This window comes from Furipterus horrens, unplaced genomic scaffold (genome assembly GCF_987537825.1).
Source record: "Furipterus horrens unplaced genomic scaffold, mFurHor1.1.pri manual_scaffold_10, whole genome shotgun sequence".
Lineage (NCBI taxonomy): Eukaryota > Metazoa > Chordata > Mammalia > Chiroptera > Furipteridae > Furipterus > Furipterus horrens.
In genome coordinates this window covers 52,987,940-53,006,972 of record NW_028327180.1, presented here as the reverse complement: position 1 = coordinate 53,006,972, position 19,033 = coordinate 52,987,940, and the positions used below count along the sequence as shown (strand labels likewise).

Sequence of the window (19,033 nt, the reverse complement as noted above, 5' to 3'; positions counted from 1 at the left end):
AACCTGGGGTTATAGATCTCTGGCAAGTCTCAAATTTCTTTAAAAAATGCTCTGAATTTTTATGCCCATCATGCATTAATAGTAGAGAATATAGTAAAATACAAGTACTATTATGTGATAATTTTGTTATTAAACAGGTCTTATACTTGAAAATACTGACATTCAAGTCAAATCCTCATCACAGGAGACAGAAGTTTCTTGTTCTTCTACCGCCTGCCTCTTCACATCTTCCTCCTTTGTCCTTGAGCCAAAGATCTATAGAGAATTTCTATAGGTTTTACTTCTGATGTTTTACTTTCTAGAGACTGAAAACACTGTACAGTGTTGTAGTGTGGTGGAGAGTTACAGAACTAAAAGTCTGGAGACCTGGTTTGGACTAAATCCTACCACTAGCAAATAGAATGTTCAGGAGCAAGTCTCTGGTTTCAGTATCTTGATCTATAACATGAGATTTCCAGTAGTCTTCCAACTCTGAATTCCTTGATCACATACTGAAAAAAGTTTTCTTGCTTAGAGTTGACATTATACATCTTTTTGTCAAAAGGGAACATAAACAGTGGATCAAAGTGGATATGCATGCTGAAAACATACAGTAGTTTTTCCCCATCAGTTTTTCTATTTATGAGCATTGTTAAAAAGAAAGATAAATCAATTTCTTGACTTCGGCCACAATGGAGGCTTAGACGGACACGCTCGGTCTCCCTCTACAACTAGAAAGGAATACAACTACCTCAAAACAAAAGATAACCAGAAATTCCAGAAAGCCCAATGTATAAAGTTATATACCAGCGATGCTTACCTGGATAGTTAGGAGGCGAGAAATCGGAACCAGGACGGAAAGGTCGGGTGGAGCTGTTTGCAGTAGCAGCGGGGAGAGCAACAGGGGGAGCAATCCTGGCTACAGTCGAGTCCCGGCAGTTCGCGAGCCCAACGCAGGGAAAGGCAGCCCCCCACCCCCACTACATTGGACGGTGAGGCCTAGAGGGCATGAGGATGGATTCAGGTCTCCCAGTAGAGAATAATGGCAGGAATCCATCTTGGACCCCCGCCCCCACACAAAGTACCACAGTGCAGTGAAAAAGTTCTGGATTGCGTCCGGTCACCGGGTAGTGATGAGTACACAGGGCTCTGCCCCCCACAGCCTGCCCAGGAAGCAAAGCAAAACACAAATCTGTCAAAATGAAGGAGACAACAATTGAAATCCCGATGATGTAGCTCATCAGGCAGCAGATGAAGAAGAACCTGACAGACAAACAAATAAGAAACCTGTCAGAGGCTCAGTTCAGAGCTATTGTTATAAGGTGGCTTACAGAATTAACAAAAGATTTAGAACAGGACAGGGAAGGAAAGAAAACCACTCATACCGAAAAGAACAAAAACACATATGAGACAAGTGGTGAGGAAATAAAATCCAGTGATCAAATCAACAAACCAGAACACAGAGAAGGAACAAACAATCAACCAGTGCAGAGAGAGGAAACAAAAAGAAAAGAAAGTGAGGAGAGGATCAGAAACCTCTGGGACAGCTATAAGAGATCGAACATTCGGATTATAGGATTGCCAGAGGGCAAAAAAGAAGAACTAGAAATAGAAAAATTATGTGAAAAAATAATGAAGCAGAACTTCCCGAACTTGGGGAAGGAAATAGACTTACAGGTCCAGGAAGCACAGAGAGTTCCAGAAAAACTGGATCCAGGGAGAACCACTCCAAGACACATTATAATCAAATTGTCAAAAATGAAAGATAAAGAGAGAATCTTAAAAGCAGCAAGAGAGAAAAAAAATAATCATGTACAAAGGAGTCCCAATCAGACTATCAGCGGATTTCTCAAAGGAGACCCTGCAGGCTGGAAGAAACTGGAGGAACTGGCAAGAAATATTCAAAGTAATGAAAATCAAAAACCTACAACCACGAATACTCTATCCAGCAAAACTGTCATTCAGAATAGACGGGCAGAGAAAGTGCTTCCAGGACAAAATAAAACGGAAGGAATTCATTAGATCCAAACCACTATTATATGAGATGTTAAAGGGACTGGTTTAGAAGAAAGAGGATCAAAACTATGAACATTAAAATGAAAACTGCATCACAATAACCAACAACAGAAGCTAGGGAATTGAAACAAAGGCAAACTAAGTAGGCAATGAGAGTGGAAAAAGAACTATAGGTATGGGGAACATATTGGGGGAAGGTCAGCAGGAAGGGGAAGGGGGAGAGGGAGGGAGATGATGCAGGAAGTGGAAGGGAATGGAATAGACAGGAAGAGGTTGAGAAGAACTATATGCACAACCAATGGACATGGACTAAAAGGGGGGGACAACTGGAGGGAGCGGGGCCACCAGGTGGAGGGAAGCAGAGGTAAGGGAAATTGGGACAACTGTAACAGCATAATCAATAAAACATATTAAAAAAAAGAAATCAATTTCTTTAAAAACCCATAGGAAAACTCCAAGAAAATAGAAAGATGGTATGCATTACCTGAGACCATTACATGTGCTGATACTGGCAGCAGAATCATATTCATGTATAATGGATCCTTGGTAAAAACAGTGATCCTAAAAAGGAGAAGAGGTTATTAACATAAGTACATTTATTGGTATATAAATAAAATATCTACATGTTCTATGTTCACAATATATTAGTATTTCATTCACACAAATTACATTTCTGTTCATCCATGCATTCATTCAATGTATCCTTTCATTTGAAAAATTTGAAACTACTTTAGAATTTTTTATTTTAACTGCACTATTACTTTCTGTAATATTAGTTACTTTAATCATTCCTAAAATTTTATCCAAATTACCTGTTCTGTGCTTTTATATTTTTTCACCAGTTGAGTTGCCTATGATTGTTATAATTATGTTTCATTCTTCAGTCAGGTTCCCTTATGCCTTTCTGTCCTGCTTACCTACTTCAGACAAGTCACTATCTTTATCACTCCCTACTTGGTGCTCTGCCCATGGTGATTCCAGCAGGTAATAATTCTATCCATCATTCCCATTTGTTCAACTTCTGCCTACATGTGACACTTTTTTCGTGGTCTTCCAGGGCCTCAGACCCTCACGACCAACAACCACCCCGTGCATAAAAAAAATGTTCTCCAATTTTCTTCCAGTTCTATTTTATGAAGATTGCATGATGACTTAGATTTCACAGTTTACAGATGTTTTAAATAAAGAAAACAGGGTTTACAAATATATTTTTGGTAAGAGAGAGAATGTTCTCCTTAGTTAGAAGGCTACAGAGGGCACATTCTGGAAAGGTGAGTAAAGTTATAAGACTAAGACCTGTAATCACTGAAATAATACTAATGATAAACACAGATTTATTAGGAGAATGAAGATGAAGTCTCAGGGTTGATGCATCAGACACACAGGGCAAGGGGATATGATTCTTAAGGGTCTGTTAGATGGAAGGTTTAGAATTGTTTCATTTATTTAAGTTTTATCCATTTAGCTTGATTATAATTTAATCAGGGTGCCTTAGGCTCCATTGGTGTCCTGCTTTGCATTTTTGGGGTCAGAGAAGTCAGTTTGGTAAATAAAAATGCATTAGTAGTCATCTATTTGCTTGTTAGACAGTGATCAATCTCTTTTAGAGTTCAAAGGGTCATAGTTCCTATTCTAGGATCATTCAGTGACAATCATCAATGCAGGATTCATTTCTGATGCAACACTGTCTGAAGCTGCTTGTAGAGCTAGAATGGCTTGCAATATCACAGGAGGAAATAACAGTCTCAGAGAAGAGATATAGGAAGGTTCTCTAAGATACCATGGTCTGAGGATGTCTGGTTATTTCCTCTCCTTTTGTGGAGTAGTGTGTTTCACTGTAATTTGAGGCCAGGAATTCCCTGGAAAAGAGGAGAGAGGTACTCAGATTTACTTCTTTTAAACTGTTAGTAGATAAAACATGTGTGAGCAAGAAACCTCCAAGATGCCTTCAAATCTCAGGAAGTCCCCAGGCTAAAAACAGATAAGCAAAATCAATCCCATTCACATGAAAAAACTTTCTACTTAGATTTCATGGTTTGGTTAAGATTGTAGAAGAGACAGAAAAAGACACTGGCAGTTTCAGCAAAGCAAGGCAGCAACTTGAGAAGAACCTAAGGAAAATATTATTTTAGTAAAAATCACTTGCCTACAGAATCAAAAAATATGCAAAAAAAAAAATCTCATTAGAGACCATAGAAGTCAGGAGAGGAGAAAATGTCAGCATCTTTGGTCAAAGAAATAAAAATTCTGTCAACCCATGTAGCAATAGAAAATTGTTACAGTGGGAAATTGTCACCCACCCCATCATTCTTGTGACCTTGTTTCTATAGATGCTGACTCTGATTAATATGAAGCTTGTAGATGAACAGCATGTTTGTAAAAGAATCCTAGGAACTAACTTCAAAAGATACAGACTCTGTCAGGCATCCCAGCTCCAGGATATTTGCTGACCTTCAGCCATGGAGTTGGGAAGATGTGAAGCCAGGATGACTAAATCAGGATGACACACACCGAACCGTCACTTGCGGTATCGGAATATACTATGCTTGTCTGCACACAGGGAACTTTGCTACCCCCTCCCTTGATCTCTTTGTTCTGTTTTCCTCTTCCTTCTTATAAAAACCTCTGCTGCCACTGAGAGGTGGAGATGGGCTTTGAGATGTGAGTCCCCCATCCTCCAGATGGCCAGCACCTGAAAATAAACCACTTTCCTTTACATCAGCACCTGCCTCTTGAGTATAACTTTACTAGTGGCAGGCAGCCAGGCCTGCATTTGGTTACACCCGTAAGTCTCCTATGTACAAAAAATGGCTGTCAAGAATGAAGAAAAAATAAAGACCATTTCAAATAAAAGAAAACTTTTATAGTTCATTTTTATAAAAGCTTGGGTATCACAGGTATGTGCATTTGTCAAAATTCAATGAAGGTATACTTCAGCTTTGTGCATTTTATTATAAAGGTTTTTACATCAAATGGAAAAAAACTGTTAAATATTAACCTTTAATGATATGTTTTTATTTAGGAGAAAGTATATTAATGTGTGCAGTATAATTTGAAATGCATGAAAATAATGGAGGATAGATGGATGAATGAATAGGCAAGGAATTATGATATAAAACAAGCATAATAAAATATTAGTGAGTATGTGTATATGTCTATATTGATGGGATTATAGATATGTGTATATATTAATAGGTATATGAACGTTCACTATAAAATTTTTTAACTTTGCTATATGTGTAAACAGAACTTGGTTTGATATCTATTTGAAATAACTTTGAAGTTACTTTAAAAACCACAGTTTTCAAATTTCTCTTGTTCCACTTATTCACAAAGCATTAACTTTCTTCTTAGAGCATGTGAAGCTCAAAGTACTCCAGTCCCCCATATAGAGTATAATTTAGGAACTAGAGAACAATGTCTTCAATGTCAGGCTATTAAAATGAGATGAGCTTACCTTTGAAGGGTAAGATTCAGATTATGTACAGACAACAATGACTTGAGGAATTAACTTCACTGACAGTTCTGATGAAAACTGTAACAGTACAGACTAATAAATCTGCATTATTGAATCATAATAGAACTTACCTTGATTTTAAAAGGTGAAGTATTAAGATTTTTTTATGTAGACTTATTTCATACAATAATTCTTCTTCGTACATTTCCTGGAAAACAATATGCATCATGTGACTCAAATATATGCTCCATTAGTGTGGACTGGGGGTGCATAATGGGGCGAATAGTTTGGTAGACTACTGCTGGGTAGACTATCCTTTCAGGAAAAATGATAAACACTGATAAAGCTGGATTTATAAGACAGCTAATAATTTAAATTATTTTAAATTAATTTTTCTGTTTTTCTAGTTAAAAATAAAATAAAATGAAAAAAAAATTGTTCCCTTATCCAGAGACATATGTTATTATATGTTCTTGCAGTGTCAACCCCCAAGAAATCTCTGTTTATGTATTTTTAACAATTTTGTGTTTACTGTCTTACTGCCTACTTTTTCACATAAAAGTAAATTATGACCAGGGCCATTTTCGTATTCCATCAAGTATTCTTTTATAGTCTGTATTTTATGGCTGACAATGTGAACTTATTTAAGCTACACTTAGATCAGAAATTTGATTTGGGCTATATGCTATATTTGAACAGAATTTCATTGTCAACAATACAGAAAAAGTGTAAAGCTTTTGGTAAATACTACCAGATAACCCTGAAGAATGAAAGCACAAATTTAGAATTTCACTAGAAATTTATAGTGGTTCTTGTTTCCTTGTCTTAAATGTTATCATTAACAAAATAACATTGTGAAAACTTACTATCTTTGATGAAAATTAGAATTGACATTTTCTTTTGTTTTATATATATATTCATATATGAATTTCTAATTTATATCTTTTCACCATTTTCCCTTCTGGCACTTTACTTCTTTATGGTTAACAGGAATTCTTTATAATTTAAGGATTCATAGTTATTGTCATATATCCTACACATTTCTATAGTTTATTGTTCATACTTATTCAGTTGCTGTTAGTTCAGTCACAGTGACAATATGGGATATACAATGGTGTACAAGTCAGAGGTCACTGTCCTCAGGGAAGCCACAGCTTGACAAAAAAGAAAATCAAGCAAATGTAATGGAGTATTATAAGTATTATATCAGAAGAAACACAGAGACTGCATTGGGGCTATTGAGAGGAGGAGTCAGGGACAAAGAACAGCAAATGCAAAGGTCCTGAGGTAGAACAGAACTTGACATGTTTGAGGAACAGAGAGAAGTTCAGTGTTGCTGGAAAGTCAAGTTGAGTAGAAATGAGAAATGAAAAGGTAGAAAGGAGCCAAATTATGTACAGCCTCGTAGGTCACTTCAGACAATTTAGACTTTATCTTAATAGAAAAAGGGAAGCAAAAGGTTTAGGCAGAATAATTCAATATATATGATATTTTTAGGTGACTCTCTTATTATAGGTAGTGGGTCAGCAGAAACCATGACTGTAGGCAGGAGGAGCATTTAAAGGCTATTGATGAAACATGGGTGGTTTGGGCAGGGAAGTGTCTGCAAGAATAGGGAAGAGTAGATCATTTTGAAGGATATTTACATGCAAGAATAGACAAGGCTAGGAGATTGTTTGTTGGGTTAGGCAGAAGAGAGAAGTTAAGAATTACCTCAGGTTTCTGGTTTGCTTAATCAGAGAGAGGCAGCTTCGTGGCAGGGAGAAAGGAGTTTTGCATTTACTGAATATGCTTAGTTAGGGCTTTTTTGATTGCAAGTTTAACATAAATTAGGACCTTATTATAAAGATGCAATATTCACAGAGGGCAGGCAAGAAATGGATGCTCAATTAAATAAGGTTTGAATCCCATTTTACAACATGATGACTTTTATGTGTAGGTGCATAGGTGTGTGTCTGTGTCTCTGTGTGTAACAGGATGGTATAGCAGGACTTTCATAAATTTGACTGTTTGAATATGTTTATATTAGCTAATATTGAGGAACTATTTTTATATGAGTAAATGTGATAAAATTATTCTTAATCTTGTCAATATTTTAAATAAACAGAATATTAAATTTTTTATTTCAGAATTTTATTTATTTTTACTTAATTTTTAAATTTATTATTATTTTTTAATCTTCACCTGAGGATATGTCTATTGGTCTTAGAGAGAGAAGAAGGTATGCTGGGGCAAAGTGACAATATTCTCAATAGGCCAAATTAAAAGCCTGAGGCTCAAAATGCAGTCAGTGAATATCTTACAATAGTGGGAATTGAAAATAACACCATTTTAAAGTTTGTGCCCCATGATGTGTATTATATATTTTCTACATAAACAAACATCTATTGCTGTTGAAAATAAAATTGTAACTTTTTAATTTTAACATCTGAATAAACACTTTTCTAGCCAAAAGGCCAAGGAAGCCTTTTTGTCCTGTGAAAGTTCTCCAACTTTGCTGCAGAATCTGTATGGCAAACCAGCCTGCACATCAGATCACTGGGAAAGCAAAAACGGCTGCGATTATAGTGCACAGGGAGTCAGCTCAGAACGAGAGGCTGCCTTACAATGGTCTGGAAAGCTCTTAGTAGAATGCCTCATATAAACTGGAAAATGTTTAATGGCACCCCCTAAAAACTGAACTTCGCTCCTTTTGGTTTCCTAATCTGCAAAGGACTGCTTTCCACTTACCCTCCACCCCCCACGCACCCAAGCACGGGCTCTAAGCTGAGTGAGAGTCCTAAGAAAAACCGAGACTCTTCTCTTGATGGCTTCTAACTGGAAACAGAGGTGTCTTTCTACATGCCTATGAAAGCAATACATCTTATTTATTATTCCAAAATCTATACCTGAACGTCATAATCATGGGTGTGCCAAGCATCCCGCTTCTGTATCAGGGGAAGCCTTTTAGGGTAAACCAGTTCTTGACCTTGAGCTCCAAGAAATGCCTTTTCTAAGAGGAAGCATAGGAGGAAATACATGTGGCATTAACATTCACCCACAGGAACTGGATAACAGAATTATTCTTTTATAAGAGTTCAGCTGCTCCCAATGAGCTGTGTGGACAACATCACTATAAAATAGCGCCATCACTCTGCAGGGAAGGAAATTCAGATGAATAGTTCCACAGTAAGCAAATATAAGTAAAATTGGAAAGGAGGCAAAGAAATCAGGGTCCTTCAGAGTCTTTCATCTTTCAATCCTGTTCTCAGTTGTTACCTTGCCATCATTGGAGAGTGGACTGTTTCAATGTAAATCGTATTTATCTCCCAAGAACAGCTGCATTTAAGTCTTAACTCCAGTAGCTAAATAGCAGACTTTCTTTGTTAAAGAGGATTTTGCTCCTCTTCAATCACTAAACATAAGTCCACACACTTCCTGCCACAGTGGGGTGCCCTGTGAGCAGAGCCCCACTCACCTCACTCACTGAAGAACCCTAGAGAGGGCAGAGTGTGGAATCTGCCCTTATCTGAATCAAAGTTTTACCAATTTGTTAGCAGTAGGACCATGAGTAGCAATAGAATCTCTGACCTGTTGATACTCGTCTCCATCTCCTTTTCTGTAAAGTACAGGTCATCGTATAGAATTTTAAGCAAGCTAATGTACAGAGTGGCTCATGACAGCACAGTGGCTGCCACATTGCAGGTGTTCAGTTCACACTGGCTTGCTTCCCGCGGTAACCCAGAGTACTAAGGAGGAACAGAATCACAGACCCCCAGGGTGAGCCCTAGCTAGTTCCGACCCCATACTGTGTTCTCAGCAAAATCATCAATGAATAGTTAATGTTTTTATTGATGAAAATTTAAACTTCGTGATTCAAGATTTAACTTTGTGATTAAATTTTGTGATTAAAGATTTAAACCTTGTGGTTATCTCATAACATAATAAGAAAAAATTAAGACATACCTTTAATCTGAGCGGTGAGTAGAATCATGAAAAATAAACTCCCAGGAAGCATCCTGAATGATCCTGGCTGAGGAGGGGTGTATGTGCTTGAAAAAAAGTGTTCACGGTTCTTTGTCCTCCCTTCCACAGCAAGGATGAAGGAGCTATCAGTCAGATGGGCAGTTTTGATCCAGCTCAAGGAAGTGTTCCTTGATCATGCTGCATAATTTGTGAGATGCTTGAGGCTAAAACCCAAAGGGCAGACATCGTGTACTAATGAAAGGCAACCACTGTGGGGCTGGGCAGAGAGCCCTACTTCATTCCTACTATAAATATGATTGATTCCTGGCGTACTAAATGTTCAAAAATGAAAGAAAATCAGGTATGCCTTAGGAAAAGATGATTGAAGAATGATTATATAAACTTAGGTTGAAAAAGATATTTCTCTGCAAAATTCCACATGTAGGAACTGTAAAGGAAAATTTAATAAAGCAGACTAGATGGAAGTATTGAGAGCTTTTATTTTCTAGCTAAATAAAGGTCTCGAGCATGGTTACGATGACCTTTAGCATGCCTACAATGGCCTTTGGAGTGCCACATGAAAGACAAGATAGTAGTCCTGAGAGAGAGAATGTGGAACATAGTAAGAAAGTGGAATTGTATAGTATTAGATTTATATAATGGTTATATTCTATTTATTTAGTGTGAAAAGGAGGCTAAACAAAACAAACAAAAATTAAAGAGGAAGGATGAGAAGGACAGATGTTATGAAACAAATTAACGAGATATTTTTAAAAAAAAAAATTTTTAAATAAAAGTAAAAATTAAAATTAAAAATAAGAAATTTTATAAAATTAAAATAAAATACAAATAAAAAAACTAAAATAGAAATAAAAATAAAAATTATATAAATATACAAAAGGAAAGTTTTTGCTCAGTTCAGCCTTTGTGTGTCGTCGTCTTTTTCTGGAGGCACAGCTGGTTTAATGAGGTGGGCCAGAGGTTCCTGATCTTTGCAGGTTTGGCGCCTGTTTGGAGCCGGCGGGGGAGCTTGTGTGCGGGCTAGCCTCAGGCCTGCTGAGCCGCGCTCCAGGAGTTGGTCTCTCGCCCCTTAGGGGGGCCCTGGACACTTGTGCACAGTGAAAGTGAGCATCTGTGAGTCGCCGGCCGCGAATCTGGGTGCTGCTTGGACACACCCCCAACAGACATAAGATCAGTGCCCCAACGGGCGCAGGGAGGGCCCGCTGGGCACGCAGAAGACCGTGCTCAGACACCCCTGGCCAGCTCCAGTGGGCACCAGGCCGGAGCGCAGACCACTTACGCAGGATCTGCCTGTGTTCACCTAGGTGGGTGCAGGAACGGGGGGCGGCTGCGGAGCGGGAACAGCAGGCAGCGACTCACAGACGCTCACTTTCACTGTGCACAAGTGTCCGGGGCCCCCCCAAGGGGCGAGAGACCAACTCCTGGAGCGCGGCTCAGCAGGCCTGAGACTAGCGCACACACAACTCCCTGGCTGGCTCCAAACAGGCGCCAAACCTGCAAAGATCAGGAACCTCTGGCCCGCCTCATTAAACCAGCTGTACCTCCAGAAAAAGAAGATGACACACAAAGGCTGAACTGAGTAAAAACTTTCCTTTTGTATATTTATATCATTTTTATTTTTATTTCTATTTTAGTTTTTTATTTGTATTTTATTTTATTTTAATTTTATAAAATTTCTTAATTTTAATTTTAATTTTTACTTAAAAATATTTTTTAAAAATACTATCTCATTAATTTGTTTCATAACATCTCTCTCATCCTTCCTCTTTAATTTTTGTTTGTTTGTCTGTTTTGTTTAGCCTCCCTTTCATACTAAATAGAATATAACTATTATATAAATCTAATACTATACAATTCCACTTTCTTACTATATTCTACATTCTTCCTTCTCTTTCTTTTATTATTATTAACATACAATGTAAATATTACCTACTGTCTTGCATAGTCTCAACACTACTTGCTACTATTACTAATCTATCATTTCCTCTCTCAAAAAATCATATTATTCCTCTTTAAAAATAACTCCTATCAATTCTTCCTATAGTATAAAAGCCTTAACTTCTCCACATTTATATTAATACTGGCTCATTTGATGATGATAGCGGGATAAAGGGTGGGGGATATTTTTGAGGGTGTGGGTTTTCTGCCTGGGCTGTGTGTTTATGTTTTTAACAGCATCTCCACAGAAGAACTCAAGACAAAGTGGATAGAGTGACTCTCAGTCAACTAGCCAGAGGGAAGATCCCAACAAAGAGCATCTGAAATATAACCAGACAGCATAAACAAATGACATAAAGGGTAACCCAAGAACATCAGGCTCAGGAGATCAAAGAGACTGCACCACCGAAACCCCCAGATCTCCTATAAAGAATCTCATACCACAAAGGTGAGAAGTCAAAGCAGACAAACCCAAAAAACAAAAACAAACAAGAAGAATCCAACATGCTAAGACTCAGAAACAACTTCTCAATGAAAAGAAAAGAGGAATCCCCAGAAAGAGAGGTAGATGGAATAGACATAGCCCAAATGTCAGACATGGAATTCAAAACAATGATGGTGAAGAAGCTCAATATACTCAACAACCTCAAAAAAAGAACGACAACCTCCAAGGAAGTTACCAGCAGCTCCAAGAAAATTACAGGGAACTTGCAGAGAGCTACACCAGCATAAAAAAGGACATAGAAACTATTAACAAGAACCAGGAAGAAATGAACAATACAATCTCTGAACTGAAAAACACAGTAGAATCAATCAAAAGCAGGCTAAATGAAGCAGAGGATCAGATCAGTGAGTTAGAAGACAATGTAGAAAAAAATTCCCAGGCAATACAACAAAATGAAAAAAAGATTGAAAAATTACGAAGAAGATGTAAGGGAATTACAGGATAGTATGAGGAAAAGCAACATCAGAGTCATCAGAATTAAAAAGGGAGAAGAGGAACGAGGAATAGAAAAGCTGATAGGAGAAATAATGACAGAAAATTTTCCCAACCTGATGAGAGAAAAAGTTATGCATGTTCAGGAAACAGAGAGTGCCAATGAAGAGGGACCCCCCCAAAAAAAACCACTCCAAGGCACATGATAATTAAAATGGCAACATTCAAAGATAAAGAGAGAATCATAAAAGCAGCAAGAGAAAAACAGCAAATAACATACAAGGGAGCTCCGATAAGACTATAAACCAATTTCGCAACAAAAACACTACAAGCCAGAAGGGAATGGTCAAAGGTATTTCAAGCAATGTAAAACAAAGGCCTACAACCAAGAATACCCTACCCAGCAAGGTTCTCATTCAAAATGGAAGGTGAAATAAGGAGTTTCACAGACAAAGGAAGACTAAAAGAATACATCTCCACCAAACCAGCATTGCAAGAGATGCTAAAGGGAATATTTTAAGAAAAAGAAGAAAAAAAAGAGGAGAGAAACACAGGTACAAAGGGAAATGAATAAATACATGTCAATAATAACCTTAAATGTAAATGGATTAAATGTTCCAATTAAAAGACATAGGGTAACAGAATGGATAAGAAAACAGGACCCACATATTTGCTGCCTAGAAGAAACACACCTATAAACAAAAGATTTACACAGACTGGAAGTAAAGGTATACAAGAAAGTATTCCAAGCAAACAGACATGAAAAAAAAGCTGGGGTAGCAGTATTCATATCTGACAAAATGGATTTCAAAGCAAGGGCAATTAAAAGAGACAAAGAGGGTCATTTCATAATACTTAAAGAAACAATCCATCAAGAAAATATAACACTGATAAACATATAGACACCCAACATAGGAGCACCCAAATACATAAAAAAAATACCAGAAGACCACAAGAAGGATATTAACAGTAACACTGTCACTGTTAAAGGGGACTTTAACACTCCACTATCAACAATAGACAGATATTCGAAGCAAAGAAACACCAAGGATATACAGGGATTGAACAACACACTAAACCACATGGACTTAACTGATATTTCTATAACTTTCCACCCCAAAGAAGCAAAATATACATTCTTTTCAAATGCACATAGGACATTTTCAAATATAGAACACATGATAGGACACAAAACAAGCCTCAAAAAATTCAAGAAAATTGAAACCCTATCAAGCATCTTTTCAGACCACAATGCTTTGAAACTAAATATCAACCTCAGAGAAAAAAATCAAAGACATCTAAACTCATGGAGGATGAATAACATGCTATTAATAATGAATGCGTTAACAATGACATCAAAGAAAAAAATCAAGAAATTTCTGAAAACTAATGATAATGAACACACAACAGCCCAAAACTTATGGGACACAGCAAAAGCAGTCCTAAGAGGGAAGTTCATAGCAATACAGGCATATCTGAAAAGGATAGAAGAATCTCAAATAAAAAATCTAACCCTAAAGCTACAAGAACTAGAACAACAACAACAAACAAAGCCCAGGGCAAGAAGAAGGAAGGAAAACATTAAGAACAGAGCAGAATTAAATGACAGAGAGACCAAACAAACAATTCAAAAGATCAACGAAACTAGGAGCTGGTTCTTTGAAAAAATAAACAAAATAGACAAGCCTGTAGTCAGGCTCATCAAGAAAAGAAGAGAGAGACCCAAACAAACAAAATCAGAAACAAAAAAGGAGAAATCACGACTGATAACACAGAAATACAAAGGATTATATGAAATTACTACAAACAACTGTATGGCAAGAAATTTGACAACCTAGAAGAAATGGACAAATTTCTAGAAACATATAACCTTTCAAAACTGAACCAAGAAGAAGTGGAAAGTCTCACAGACCAATAACAAAGAAGGAAATTGAAACAGTAATCAAAAATCTCCCTGCACACAATAGCCCTGGATTGGATGGCTTCACTGGCAAATTTTACAAAACATTTAGGGAAGAATTAACTCCTACCTTCCTCAAACAATTCCAAAAAATCCAAGAAGACGGAAAAATGCCAAATTCCTTCCATGAAGCCAGTATTACCCTAATTCCAAAACTACGTCAAGACACAACAAAGAAAGAAAACTACAGGCCAATATCACTGATGAACATAAATGCTAAAATCCCCAATAAAATATTGGCAAACAGGATCCAGAAATACATCAAAAAGATCATACATCATGATCAAGTGGGATTCATCCCAGGGATGCAAGGATGGTTTAATATACACAAATCAATAAATATAATACATCACCTAAAGAAAATGAAAGACAAAAACCACATGATCACATCAATAGATGCAGAAAAAGCATTTGATAAAGTACAACACCCATTTATGATGAAAACACTCAGCAAAATGGGAATAGAGGGAGCATACCTTAACATCATTAAGGCTATATATGAGAAGCCTGAACCCAACATCATACTCAATGGACAAAAACTGAAAGCATTCCCCCTGAAATCAGGAACTAGACAAGGCTGTCCACTCTCCCCACTTCTATTCAACATAGTGTTGGAAGTCCTAGCCACAGCAATCAGACAAGACAAAGAAATAAAAGGCATCCAAATTGGGAAAGAAGAAGTAAAACTATCACTATATGCAGACAACATGATAGTATACCTAGAAAACCCTATAAAATCCACTAAAAGACTACTTGATATAATAAGTGAATTTGGCAAAATAGCAGGGTACAAAATAAATATACAGAAATCTCAGGCATTTCTGTACACCAACAATAAAATATCAGAGACAGAGACAAAAAAGAAAATACCATTTACTATAGCAACAAGAAAAATAAAGTACCTAGGAGTAAACTTAACCTAAGAGATAAAAGACCTGTACTCTGAAAATTATGTAACATTGAAGAAAGAAACTAAGGAAGATACAAATAAATGGAAGCATATACCATGCTCATGGATGGGAAGAATCAACATCATCAAAATGGCCATACTACCCAAAGCAATTTACAGATTCATTGCAATCCCTATTAAAATACCAATGACATATTTCACAGACCTAGAACAAATACTCCAAAAATTCATATGGAACCAAAAAAGACCCCGAATAGCAAAAGCAATCTTGAGACAGAAGAACACAGCAGGAGGAATCACAATACCAGACATCAAACAATACTACAAAGCCACTGTGATCAAAACAGTCTGGTACTGGCATAAGAACAGACATATAGATCAGTGGAACAGAATAGAGACCCCAGAAATAAATCCAGGAATATACAGTCAACTAATATTTGATAAAGGAGGGAGAAACATAAAATGGAGTGAAAAAAGCCTCTTTAACAAATGGTGCTGGGAGAACTGGACAGGGACGTGCAAAAAAATGAAACTAGACCACCAACTTACACCACACACGAGAATAAACTCAATATGGATCAAAGACTTAAATGTAAGCTGTGACACCATAAAAGTCCTAGAGGAAAACATAGGCAGGAAAATTTCAGATATCCCACGTAACAATATCTTCACGGATACATCTTCTAAGGCAAGAGAAATAAAGAAAAAAGTAAACAATTGGGACTACATCAAACTAAAGAGTTTCTCCTCAGCAAAAGGAAACATCAGCAAGATGAAAAGGAAACCAACCATATGGGAAAACATATTTGCCAATGATATTTCAGACAGGGGACTGATTTCCAAAATATATAAAGAACTTATATGACTCAACATCAAGAAAACAGACAACCCAATTAAAAAATGGGCAAAGGACCTGAACAAACACTTCTCTGAAGAGGACATACAGAAGTTCCATAGACACATGAAAAAATACTCAACATCACTAGCCATCAGAGAGATGCAAATAAAAACCACAATGAGATACCACTTTACACCAGTCAGAATGGCCATCATCAACTAATCAACAAACAAGTACTGGCGAGGATGTGGAGAAAAGGGAACCCTAGTGCACTGTTGGTGGGAATGCAGACTGGTACAGCCACTATGGAAAACAGTATGGAATTACCTCAAAAAACTAAAAATGGAACTGCCTTTTGAACCAGTGATTCCACTGCTAGGATTATACCCAAGAAATCCTAAAACCCTAATTCAAAAGAACTTATGCACCCCTATGTTCATTGCAGCACTGTTTACAATAGCCAAGTGCTGGAAACAACCTAAGTGCCCATCTGCAGATGAGTGGATCAAAAAACTCTGATACATTTACACAATGGAATACTATGTAGCAGAGAGAAAGAAGGAACTCCTGCTATTTGCGACAACATGGATGGAACTAGAGAGAATTATGCTTAGTGAAATAAGCCAGGTAAAGAAAGAAAAATACCACATAATATCATTTAATACAGGAAACTAAAGAACAACATAAACTAACTAAATAGGACAAGGAGCAGAATAGCAGTTAATAGGGGGGAGGGGGTGGGAGAGAAGGGGGATAAGTAAGGGAAGGGTTTAGTCAAGGAATGTGTATAAATGACTCATGGACATGGACAATGGGGAGGGATATAATTCTGGGCGAAGGGGTGGGCTGGGTGGGGGGGAGCAATGGGGGAAAATGGGACAACTGTAATTGAAAAATCAAAAAGTAAAATTAAAAAGAAAAAAAAGATAGTAATCCTTATTTCACTCCTACCCTGATGAAAGAGCCTAGAGAGTCATGGCGACAAACAGAAAAAGAAAAAAAAAAAAAAAAAGAAAGAAAGAAAGAATGAGAGAGAAAAAATAACTATTATTTTTTTCTTTCTAGTTTTGAGATGTAATTGATATACAGCACTGTTCAGGGTGTACATCATAATGATTTAAGTTGCATATATTGTTAAATAGTTAGCACAATAAGTTTAGTTAACATCCATAGTCTCATATAGATTAAAAGAAAAAAAAAGGAAAGAAATCTGTGTTAAGAACTCTTAGGATCTACTCCCTGAACCACTTTCCTATACATCACACAGTGTGTTCACTATATTCATCATGTTGTACATCACATCCCTAGTGCTCATTTATCTTAGAATTGTACCTTTTGATCATTTTCAGCCAAACTTGCTTATGAAAACTTATTAATGCTATAAAACTGAAATTAATTTAAGTCAAAAGATGAACAGAAACTCTAGAAATGTATGTGACATATATAATAAAAGTTGAGGGGAAACATGCTTATAATATAGAACTCTTTCAAATCAACACCCAGAATTAAAACATTAATAGATAAATGAGCAAAGGACCTGTACAAATGTGTCTATGCATCTGTGTTCTCTTGCTGTAGCAGAAGAGATATCTCTTTGCTAATACAACCCTTTTTCTGTTTTTGGGATTCTAACCCCAGCCCTGTCCCATATGATTTATCATCCCTTTCATAGCCCCCAAAACCGAACCAATCTCTACCCTACTTCATTAAAATAACCTTTTAATTGATCATATTTTTTTTCTTCTAGTCTGTCACAATGTATTATCTACATACCACCTAGAATCATCTCATTAATATACATTTCATTATGTGCTTTTTCTTCCCAAGCATTTTCAGTGGCTTTCCTTCTCAGACTAGCTGTGAAGAACCAACATAGCCTCCAGGATCTACAGGAAATATTGTAATGTTCTCTGGCTTCACCTCTACTGCCCTCTTCACTCACTCTCATCCTCTTACCATGCACCCTTGTTATTTACTGAGCATGACAAGCACATTTTGCTTCAAGTGTTGTTGCTTGCTGGATCTTCTGCCTGGGATATTCTCCCTTCAGCCACATGTTTTGCTTTTTCTCTGTCTTCAGGTTCCTACTCAAATGCCATCATGTCAGTATGGCCTTCTCCAAAAGCTCTATGCAAAACAGACATGCTAACTTCCATCCTGGTACCTTGAAGCCCTTTGTTGCCTTGCATTAGATGCCATCTAGAATGTTATGATAATATATATATATATATATTAATCCTCACCCAAGGATACTTTTTTTACATTGCATTTTGAGAGAGAGGAAGGAAAAGAGATACATCAATGCCAGAGAGAAACATCAACCAACTGACACGCTGGACTGTATAACAAATCTGCCCAGATTGGGGATCGAACCTGTAACAGTTAGGTTATAGGATGACGCTCCAACCAACTGAGCCAGGGCTATGTATTTACATTTTAATTGCCTTCCTCTCCTTCTAAAAATGTATCTTATTAAGGCTGCCTGGAAAGACAGGTTGCTAAGTGATATTTAGTAAATAAATATACTAACACAGTACATTTAAGAACTTGGAAAGATAACCAGTAATATAATATGCACCTAAGAAACTATAATTATTTGAACTTTTAATTTGAGGAGATAGTAGTACAGTAAATAAGAAGACACCTTCAGATGCAGACAACTCGGGGTCAGTTCCTAGCACTGACAATCCCTACCCGTGGATCTAAGATAATATCTGATCTCTCTGCCTCAGTTTTCTCATCTTCCAAAATCACCATAACAATAGTATCTAACTCATAGTGGTTGTAGTGAAGACTAATTGAAGTAATTTTTCTAAATCATCATAAAGCAGTGCCTGATGCATATTAAAAGCTAGATAACTTACTTTTTCAGAGGTATGTTAATGCTGATTTGGTCAGGGCACATCAGAGAAGGAAAACTCTGACTCCAAAAAACCTCCGCTGCCTTGCGGCATACCTCTTCAGGGGAAAGGCTAAGGGAGTAAACCCCGACAGAAAATCCGGAGCCGGAGTCCCTAAGGCGGTTTGACGTT

General features: G+C 37.1%; 1 protein-coding gene across 1 annotated transcript in view; it reads right to left on the bottom strand.

Annotated features, from left to right (window-relative positions):
- The window catches only part of ADAM7 (ADAM metallopeptidase domain 7), a 51,079-nt gene extending 41,630 nt beyond the window's left edge, over window positions 1-9,449 (bottom strand). Inside the window, exons 1-5 of the mRNA XM_090290218.1 lie at window positions 9,398-9,449; window positions 8,341-8,444; window positions 5,584-5,660; window positions 3,776-3,854; window positions 2,480-2,556 (exon numbers count right to left, since the gene is read on the bottom strand). Of these exons, the coding sequence (XP_090146344.1) occupies window positions 2,480-2,556; window positions 3,776-3,854; window positions 5,584-5,660; window positions 8,341-8,444; window positions 9,398-9,449 (389 nt within the window). The remainder of the gene's footprint in view (window positions 1-2,479; window positions 2,557-3,775; window positions 3,855-5,583; window positions 5,661-8,340; window positions 8,445-9,397) is intronic.
- Window positions 9,450-19,033: the final 9,584 nt, after the last annotated feature.